The sequence below is a fragment of the Anneissia japonica genome, unplaced genomic scaffold (assembly GCF_011630105.1).
Source record: "Anneissia japonica isolate Jap-2015-1 unplaced genomic scaffold, ASM1163010v1 scaffold285017_len85602_cov104, whole genome shotgun sequence".
Classification (NCBI taxonomy): domain Eukaryota; kingdom Metazoa; phylum Echinodermata; class Crinoidea; order Comatulida; family Comatulidae; genus Anneissia; species Anneissia japonica.
This window is the reverse complement of record NW_022703474.1, coordinates 59,860-71,358: the sequence shown is the minus strand read 5'-3', so window position 1 is coordinate 71,358 and position 11,499 is coordinate 59,860. Positions and strand designations below refer to the sequence as shown.

The window sequence follows — 11,499 nt, the reverse complement described above, 5'->3', positions numbered from 1 at the left end:
TACAAATAAATAAATATATATATATATATATAAATAAATATACAAATAAATATAACACATATATAAATATATATAGGCCTATAAATAAATATATAAATAATTACAGTATATATAAAATAATAATACAGTACATATATAAATATATAATATACAAATAAGTATATACAAATAAATATAAAAATATATAAATAAATATATAAATAAATATATATATAAATACAGTATATATGAAATAATATATATATATAATTATATAAATAAATACAGTATATACACACACACACATATATATATATATATATATATATATATATATAAAATATCTCTGTATGTATGTATCTGTATATCTGTATTTTAACAACATCTATCAGCACTGCATACTTTCGGATCGACGATTCGAAAAAGTAACCAAGTCCAAAAGTATATGTACTGCGCATGACTGGACTACACAGGCAAAGTGTTACTTATTTACATCTACTAGGCCAAAGAATAGGCTAGGCCTACGTGTTTGCAAAACTGGATAACCTGAAAAAAAAAATAATAAGTGTATGGCTCGCATGGCTCGCTGACTCGCATGGCTCGCATGACTCGCACATTGGCTCGCATGACTCGCTGGCTCGCACTTTGGCACTACTCCCTGTAAACTAGGCCCTATAGTAATATCATACTTATTTTTTTTTTTTTTTTTTTGAAATACGCAAAAGCACGACCATCCATTCTTCATGATGCTATATCATATACTGTATCACTATAGGCCCATACACAAAAGTAAATCTTGCGTTTGTTGGTGTTTTAAAAATACATAGCAAAGCAGTATATAGTTATAAACTAGTTATACACTTATTTTAATTTCATACAAATAGTTCATTTAATTGATAATAAGATTTGGTTCAAATACTAAAAACTGATTACTGGAGTAGTGGGTACGCCACTTCTCCGTATGTCTAACCTTTTGTACTGGAGAGAAGGTTAATTAAGTGGCTAGTTGCTAACGGAGATAATTAATGACTAATGATGAAAGTTAACAGATAGTCAATTGCATTACTTCTCACAAGTTAACAATTACTTATGTACTAACTTATATCAAAATCGGGTGCTATTCCTTAGTTAAGAATTCCACTATAAATAAAATATAGGGATGCAAACACCATGATACCGAAATTTATTTAATCTGAAATCCACGTATTTCATGAACCCAACTAATTAAAATGGTAAATATACTGAGTACTGTAAATATTATTATATTCAGATATTTCTTCGATCATTTAATTATAATCATTCATGTTTGAACAGCACTTTAATCACTTAATCTCAATCATAATTTAGTAAAAACTGCAAACACTATCGCTTTTGGACACACTGGACATTTGTCAATGGTAAATGGTGAATGCGTAGTGATGAATGAAACTGGAATTGAACAATTCCGACACCTAGTATTGACACCTAGTATTGTATACAAAGAAAATGCATTCTATTAGACAATAAGCAAAACTCATATTACAGTGGTAAATCCAAGAATTTGAAGGGTCTGTACTATCTAAGCCCCAACATATTATTCAAACATTAAAATAGTATATCATACTTTATAGTGACGGAGCTGCAAACATTACCGGAACCTACAAATTAATTATCATTATAAAACTAAAATGAAATTTTAAAAAATATGAAACTAAAGTATTACTATTTAGAACGTATGTGCAACACTATGTTTCGTCAGTGGTGGGTGAAATGGAATTGGTGATATATCGATAAGATTATTAAGGATGACCAGGTCTGAAAGAAAAATTACCAAGAAAGAATAATCTTCTGTAGAAATAGCAAGATATGGATAAGATGCTCAACCCAATAAAACACAGATAACCAAAAAAAGTGAAAACTAATAAACTGTGTAAAAACGATTTGAGCAACTAATATCACGGAATATATACATCTACTCTATAAGCTGACAATTATTCTTTTTTATTCTATTCTTTCGAGCAAATTTCGTGAATGTTTAACTAAGTTACAAATAAGGAATAAATGTTTACAATCCAAATACAAATGTGAATGAAAAGGAGATCCAAATTCACGTGTGACTTTGAGAGACAATTAAAATATTTAGGTTCCCGACCTAAATATCTCTAGGAATGATCAATGGATCTCAATGCCATTAATAGAATAGTTTTTTATGTTTAGAAATGTTAACATATCTAAAACAATATCTCTAAAACGAATCAATAGATCAAACTGACATTTTCCAGTACAGTTTGTCATGTTTTATTGAAGATGAGTAATAAATTCTGATCACGATCCAAAGTAGGATGTGCATAATAATAATAATAATTCTGGATTTATATAGCGCCTCCCGTTGACACAACCTCGAAGTGCTTGAACATTATTACCCCCGGATAAGAGGACAATTAAAAGAATAGATTTACCTTATACCGTAGGTAAATAACAATACTTATATGATGAATATTCCAATTACAGCAATTACAAAAAAATGTTTATAGTGTTTTCTATGTGCATAGTGGTTTCCCAATTAGTTTTTGAAACCTGATTGGGGACATTTTAATGCATCTTCTTGAAGTATGTGCCCAAAACGTAGCATGTGAAGTGAAAATTAATAAAAAAAAATTTGCTGAAATCATTGCAGATTACAAAATATGAAAATGGCCGCACTTAAAAGGAGTCCCAAAAAAACCCAGACTAAAAGTAGAAATAGTGCCATGGTTGATGATAATAATTATCAGTATGATGAAATTATGATGCCTCGTCCGTCAGTGACGATGCGTCTGATTTGCGAATGTGTATATACATAGACTACTAAAGTAGTCACTTTATTAAGTGTCATGTTCAGAATATTTTACGTTTGTAGATGACGTATGGTATGTAAGAGTTGGGTGCCTAAATGCATTCCTAATATCATCGCACGTATTGTACCGCTCTCCGAATAGAATACACCTGCCCCTTATAGTCTATTTCTTATTCTGTATCATACTAGTTTGAAACTTAAACTAACACAGCATCAAGAATTATTTTATTTATTTATTTTATTTTATATTTTTTGCAGTACTATTTTACTATGCTATTGTTGTTTGTGTTTCTTTCTTTAATACAATAATGATAACTTATATAACACCGGTATCTGTCTTGCTCAAATCCATCTATAAATTTTGTCGATGTGGAATACGTTATGGAAATGTATTCAATGCGTTGGCTTCAACTACCATACCATTTTCAGTAAGTATTTTAACAAATGCTTCCTTAACTTTTGGGTCTTCAGTAAGTTGGTGTGACCTTTCCAGTTTCAATATCAAAATCCACTCGTCCTTTAGGTCGCGTAAGAACAGGTTACACAAACGACCAATGCATTTTCTGCTACGTTTGTTTATAGCCTTGCCAAATTCGAGCAAATTTTGTCGATGCTTGGAAAATTTCTTGATTTCAACTTCATTTAATCTGGGAAATGTCGGTAATTTTTTTTGGATCTTAGATTCCACACCAGTTTGGCCACCCAATACAATGATTTCGATGATGACGTCAATGTTTGCTCGACTGATAAGCCCACTACCCCTAAGTTGATTAAAGAGAAAATGTGGATCACTTTCATCTTCCATTACTGTTACAGGAATAACTTTAAATTCGCTAAGTATGACTTTCAACATATTCACGTTTCCATGCTCTTCCCACCATGCAGACACGTCTTCTAGAAGCTGATTGAATTGCAACGGAGACATTTCTTAAAGAAAAATATTGATTAGAGTAAACATTAAATATTGTTTTTTTATACTTTAAATTAAAGCATATTCATTACTAACACACCAACGCCTTAGAAATTTCATTAAAAAGATATTATTCCCTTAATAAAATTGATTTCTAACTTGCCTAAAATTGGCTCTTTGAATGTGTAAATGATAACAATTTTGCTTTATGACAATGAAATAAAAATATAACGCATTATTAGCACAGCTGTATCATACTAACCAACCTGGTGGCATCCCGTACGCCTTTTGAACTCGTGGTGTACCATCAGTTGGAGGCCTATATACCAAAACAGAGGCCGTAGAAGGTGTACAAAAGGCCGATTGTATGCCCGGAATATCTATGAGTATGTAAACTGTATACCATTTACAAAATGTTAATTAAATATAATCTTTAGATTTTTTTTTTAACAACCACAATTATAACTACAGAATATAAAAATGAAAAAAAAAATTAATAATTGTGTATGTGACGATCAAAATTCCTGCGTGAATCCTAAGGTCATTTAAATTTATAAGGTCGTGTGAGTTTGTTGGGTTTGAAATATCTCAAAAACTGCAGCACAGATCTAAGTGTAACTTACCTGGAGTGTTAGGTATGACCCAAGGATGAAGTGGTTAATTTTTGCTGACGGCCCTTATCTCTAAAACGGATCAATGGATCAAAATGATACTTTCTAGAATAGGTTTTCATGTTTTAATAAAGAAGTGTTTAAGTTTGGTCACAAGTATCATATATAAAATATAAAAAAATATATATAAATATATCAAATATAAAAAACAATAACTATAACGATGAATATTTAAGATTATTGCAATTACAGTAAAGGTGTACAGCGTTTTATATGTACCAACTGTTTGGGAATAATTTTTTATGCATTTTTACATTGAACACAAGAGGCTAAACCCCTATTTTTATTTGCATATTTCCATTAATCACCAATACATAGCATATATTTTGTATAGATTTTGTTGTCAGCCATAAGAGTAAAAAGTTTCAATGTGCTAAGTAATACAATGTAAGGAATAGGCAGGTGTATAACTGATCATAAACTGATACAATAAAAGGTATTTGGAATATAAAGTGATTAAATTGTGTTGTGGGTATATGGGACATTCACAGCAGAACAGCCCAGATCGGTTACTTCAAAAACTAGTCAAGTGAATTAAAAGAAAACTTTTGTGTTTTTTTTTAAGCAGATGGTGGTTGGAAAGCATGAACATATATTTTTGAGATTTATTTTATAGAAAGGTATTTGCGTTGACATATTCGTTGTTGTTGTTGTCGTCGCCGTTGTTATATAATTATGTCCTCAATACTATCTATGAGAGGATATTAAAGCATAAATACACATAAGTATACACACCCATACACACACACATGTAAAAGAGTTAAAAGTGTCACTCAGAAATTGAAGCTAAACCGTTTTAGCTTTTCTTGAACTGCACTCTTTCCACTTTCTTTTGTGTTGTAAGAGTAACCAAAAGCAGCTTGATTATTTTCATTGATATTTTATTGACTGCTACGATTGGTTGAAAGGTTTTTGTTTACGTGCGCGCCTAAATATATATATTCCATCCGTCTTCAATTATAGAACCCATGTGCCCAATGTGACATCAGGACTAATTAACAGGTTTTAACCTGTTTGAAGGTAAAGTAGCTATACTAGACGAAGCTTAGTTAAAACCGAACCGAACAACAGTATGTATCAGGCTATGCATGACCTTGAATATTCTGCTTAGCCCTATCGGTTACTAGAACAGCCTACCCCAGAGAGAGCCGGGCTAAGCCTAGTTAGATATTATCCTATGTTCACAATATGCCTAGGTGTAGAACTAGGACCAGTGCCTAAGCTAACCTGCTACTTAAACAATTATAAAGAGTAGGCTTAGGTCTATACAAATACAAATGAAAATGATATAATTAATAACTTAGTAGGTTTAAAATCGTCTGCTACTAACCCTAGGCCCTAACCAACATGCTCGCCGAGTGAGGACGTGTGTTATTGGTCGCTCCAGAAAAAAAGCCCATGTGGTAATTCAATATACAAATTAACCGTGTTGATTATTAGAGAACCAAACCGAAGGATCTTGAGTTCGTCATGAGTAGAAACCTGAAGAAGGGGAAAACTGTACAGAGTTCCAGTTTAGAAGGTCATAAGTCTTCTAAAGCTAGCCCCTCACCATCAATGGGAATAAGAAAGTACACGCTCCGGTCTGACCAATGCATTCAAGAGAATCTATGCGAGGAAGACAACGGCCAGCCCTCCGTGACTTCCGAGCATACCGGTGCCGAGGTTAGTGTTAGCGTAGGCATGGACAACAAGGCGGACACATTCCAATCTGCATTCCAGGCAAGTATAAATTTTGAGATGTATGTTAGAGACTCTTTAGCCTCAATAACATAGAGCATACAAACTCTAGAAGCAAACATTAATGCCTCCATGGAATTTCCTAATAAAAAAAAATAGAGGATATTGAAGAGAAAGTTAACGTTTTAGCCTTAAAATCAGATGAAATTAAGCGCGATACTCATAGGCAACACTCAATCAACGCAGAAGTTCAAGAGAAAATATATAAATTAGAAAGATTTAGCAGAAGAAATAATTTGAGAATAGCAGGAGTAAAAAGAAAGGAAAACGATAACTGTGTAGCAGTTGCTAAACCTATTTTTGAAACACATTTCAACATGACAGATTTTAAGATAGAGCGAGCCCACAGAGTAGGTAGAATGCAAGAAGACAAGCCACAGCATATATTAGTGAAAATGTTAAGCTACATGGATAAAATTAACATCATGACCAAAAGTAAAAAAGCTCTAAAGGAAGAACAGTTTTTTTTATTTTTTATGATTTAACAAAGGAAGACCTTGCTGAAAAAGCTAAATGGAAGAAACAAGTACAAGAACTTTATGAAAAGGGAACTTGGCTAAAATTCGGCGCTGGAAAATGGAGAACTATGACAGGTGAAACATATAAGTTTAAATAAGATCCTGGAGAGAGCTGAGAAAACAATGATTTTGTGTACTCATTTCTCTCAACTTCTTTTTTTAACGCAAACAGTTAATGCATTTAATTTGATTGTTTCGAGTTTGCTTGCAGTCTGGTGACCTATTTTAATTCAATCTCGGGTTTACCAGTCCTTATCCTCGGAGGTAAATGGGTCCCGTTTTAAAAGGGACTAGAATGTATGACTTTATTGTGTATTCTGTTTTTATTTACTTGTGTTTATTTCTTGTGAGTCAATCCTTAAAATTAATAATAAATTTTTATATAGAGAGAAATGAATTTACAATTCGGAAGTCTAAACGTTAGAGGTATTATATTTATGATCCCGTATAATACGGGATCATAAAAAAAAGAAGAGAGCTATTTTGTTGGTTAAAGGAAAAAATGAACTGTTATCTTTTTACTGGAAACGCATAGTGATCTGAAAAGTTGTACACAATGGCAAAGGGAATATGGTTATACTGCAATCTTTAGCCATGCAAATACAAACAGTGCGGGGGTATCCTTATTTCTAAATTGCAATAATGATCTTTCTATTGAAAAAGCTATGTTGACCCCTTGGGTCGTTGCATTATTGTAGACATTTTGTTAAACGATATTTGTTACACACTTATTAATATATATATGCACCAAATGATGAATGTCCATCCTTTTTTAGTACTCTGAAAGAAAAAATAGGCAAATTCAGCTGTAAAAATTTTTTGGAGGAGATTTCAATTGTGTCATTAACCCAATTTTAGACAAATATGGTGGTCGCCAGGTAGTTAAAATAAAAACTCGTGAAGCCATTTTAAATATAATGATTGAACTAAATTTGATTGATATCTGGCGAAAAAATAATCCAAATACAAAAGCCTTTACCTGGCGAAATAATAGTAGAGAAAACTCTATCCAATGTAGATTGGATTATTTTCTTATTTCTAAACATATTTCCCATACAATTTCAAATACTGGGATAATACATGGTTATAAAACTGACCATTCAATGATCACTTTAACAAATAAGTCTAACACACAAAGACGAGGCAAAGGATGGTGGAAATTCAATGTGTCCCTATTAGATGACGTTGATTTTATTGTTGGGGTTAAAGATTATATAAACTTTTCCCTAAACCAATCCGAAAGCTTTAATCCTGGTATGAAATGGAACTTTTTAAAGTGCCAAATTAGAAGCTATTGCATAATGTATTCAATTATTAAAAAAAAGTAAAGAAAAATATATTAGAATCAAACATTGAAAAAGAACTAGAGACCCTAGAAAATAAATATCACAATCAACCCACGATTTTAAATAAAAGATAAAAGAAAAAGAGGAAATCTTGTCTAATCTTGTTTCGCTCAAAAGTAGACTGGATTGAAGATGGCGAAAAACCTACAAAATATTTTTTCGAATTGGGAAAACGGAATTTCAATAAAAAAAACAGTAACATCCATAGCCACAAAAAAAAAAAATGAAATATCACAAAACAAAATCAAATTCTTGACGAAATTTATGAGTTTTATAGAGAGATGTATGTGTCTTCTAATCCCCCGCCTGTTGAAAAAATAATGAATTTTTCCCTTATAATTTTGAAGGCAAGGTGCCTATAACTGAAATTGACAATTGTGAAGGTCAAATATCAGTTGAAGAATGTTATAATAGCTTAAGTCAGATGGAAAATGGAAAAAGCCCAGGAAGTGATGGGTTACCATCAGAATTTTATTTTCGTTTTTGGGATGATATCGGACAAGTACTTGTGGACTCTTTGAACTATGGCTTTACTGAAGGTTGCCTTTCTGATTCTCAAAGAAGGGGTTCAATTACCTTAGTTCCTAAACCACATAAAGATCTCTCCAATTTAAACAATTGGAGGCCAATCTCTTTACTTAATGTAGATTATAAAATCTTATTAAAATGTTTGACAAATAGACGGAAAAAAGTTCTTCCAAACCTTATACATTATGACCAAACTGGCTTTTTGAAAGATAGATTTATTGGAATAAATATTAGGTTAGTACTTGATATAATTAACTTTACTGATCAAAATGATATTCCTGGACATCTTTTATTGATAGATTTTAAAAGCGCTTTCGACAGACTTGAATGGGAATTTATTTGGAAAACACTCAAATACTTTAATTTCGGACATCAATTTATAAAATGGGTCAAAACTTTGTATTGCAATACCTTAAGCTCTGTAACAAACAATGGATACAGTACTCCTTTCTTTAACCTAAATAGAGGTGTTCGCCAAGGATGTCCTTTGTCCCCTTATCTCTTTATTCTCTGCGTAGAGTTTTGGCGAACAATATTAGAAAAAATACTAACATTAAAGGAATTAAGAATAATGAATTTGAAGTTAAAATAAGCCAGTACGCAGATCACACTACGTTTAAACTGGATGGTAGTCAAGAATCTTTTGATGAAGCAATAATAACATTAGAAAAATTTGCGCTATTCTCGGGGCTTCACATCAATTACCAAAAATCCAACATCGTTCCTATAGGAAATTTGAGAAATAAAAACACGTTAATGGATGAAGCATACCAATTCACTACGACTAATGGGCCTGTGCGCCTTATCGTTTAGGACGGATAGGGATAATATTGATTTGTTTACATTAAATTTTGAATCCCAATTAAAAAAAATTAAACATTATTGAACAGCTGGTTAGCAAGGGACCTCTCACCTATCGGAAAAATAACTATTGTTAAATCATTAGCAATATCAAAATTAACGTTCCTTTTCTCTGTTTTACCAGATCCACCAAAGTCCTTTTTCGCAGAGCTTAACAGTATTTTTTCAGGTTCATATGGCATAATAAACCAGATAAAATAAATAGATCCACGCTCATTTCGGACCTTAATGAGGGCGGGTTAAAAATGATTCACATCGTGTCATTCTGCCATAGCATGAAAACTAACTGGATCCAAAGACTGTTTTTAAATAAACCAAGTAAATGGACCCTTTTCTGGCATCACTCTACTAAACTGTTAGCTGGAAGTCTAATCTGGAATTGTAATTTTAAACATAATGAAAATTTTTTTGGACATGATATAAAACGAATTTATAAAACATGTTTTAGTGGCATGGAGCAAATATATTTTTGAAAATAGTGAGAGTATTATTAATCCAAAGCATCAAATGATATGGTGATATAGTCTGATTAAGTCAAATAATCAGGTTTTATTACCTCATCCAACTCTCTTGCATAAAGTAAAATATGTAAATGATATTTCAGATGAAGGAGGTACTGTTTTAAATTATAATAACTTTAAGGCCAAATTTGAAACCATGTTTGGTTTTTTTTTTATTGTACTATAAAATGATATCAGCAATTCCAAGAAATTGGCTAAAATTATGTAAAAATGAAGATGAATTTAAATTTGCTAATACAGCTGAAGATATTAATTGCTTCTTTTCTGCCAAAAAACCTACTTGCCTTGTTTATTGTAGGTTAAAGAGTAAACATTCCTCGAAACTGATTTCTGCATTGAAATGGCTCTCTCAAACTACATTCCCTGTTAATTTTGAGTGGGTTTTTGCTTATAAAATACATTTTGAATGCACCACCGATTCAAAATTACAATGTTTCCAATATAAAATTATTCATAGAATTTTGGGAACAAATGAAATGGTTTCAAAGTTTGAAGATATTTCGCCTTTTTGCACTTTTTTTGTAAAATACAGAAAATATTTTGCATCTCTTATGGGATTGTAGGTATGTCAGAGATATTTGGTTATACGTAAAAACATTGCTCAATATTGACCTAGATAAATGGTCTATGTTATTCGGTTTAAAGATGTTATTCAACCTAATACTACTCATTATTAAGTTCTATATTTTTACTTGTAAAAAAATCGAGATTAAACCTACTAGAGATGGACTTATATAAAAAATTAGGTATTTCCACAAAGTAGAACATCGTATTTACAGAAGGAAACAAAAATTATCAAACTTTAGAGAGAGATGGGAATGTATAAATGTTTAAAAAAAAAGCATATATAAAGATAAAAATTATATTTACAGTTAAGACAACAGAATAAAAATCAAAATTTACAAATTCATGTAAAAATCGAATAATTAAGAATTACCATAAAATTAGTGATTTAAGGATTACGGATAGGACAAATCTTATAACTAATTCGTTTTTCTTATAGGTAAATTAAATCTTTGATTTGGTTGGCTACATGACGAAAAGAGCCGCTAAAGGTCCGTTTTAATTTATAAAAGAAGTGGTAACTTCATTGTTCATATAATTATATAATTGATGTTTTTAATATTGTATTCCTTTTATACCTTTTTATACCTTATGCCGTTTTTATACCTTATGCCGTTTTTATACAGTTTTTACCACATTTCCAACAACCAATAACACAATAAAAATAACTTGAACTTGAACTTGATATTATTTAACAAGGCCTCTGCATACATAATATAATACTTTTGCAAATATATGAAAAATACTTCATAATCTTTTTAAATCAAGAGAAACATATTTATATTTGATCATTTTCTATCAAACTAACCAATAAAAAGGTGTACGGTAAGAATGGCCCCGGAAAAAATGGCCCCGGAAAGAATGGCCCCGGTAAAAATGGCCCCATATGACAGGTAGGTAAAAATGGCCCCAATAATCAAATTCTGAATTAAAACTGATTTTCTTGAGTTATTATATGCATTTTTTTATCTTAACTAATTTGGTTTTTAAAAGGAATCTCCCCAATAATCAAATTTTGTATTAAAACTGATTTTCTTGAGTCAATA

General features: G+C 31.2%; 1 protein-coding gene across 1 annotated transcript; it reads right to left on the bottom strand.

The window, feature by feature from the left end:
• Positions 1-623: 623 nt before the first annotated feature.
• On the bottom strand, positions 624-4,358 carry LOC117104475. Its single transcript, XM_033245326.1, has 3 exons — positions 4,328-4,358; positions 3,971-4,099; positions 624-3,721 (listed from the first exon to the last, which is right to left on the bottom strand). The coding sequence occupies exons 2-3, from the start codon at positions 3,978-3,980 to the stop codon at positions 3,174-3,176; spliced, it is 558 nt and encodes a 185-aa protein (XP_033101217.1). The 5' UTR covers positions 3,981-4,099; positions 4,328-4,358; the 3' UTR covers positions 624-3,173.
• Positions 4,359-11,499: the final 7,141 nt, after the last annotated feature.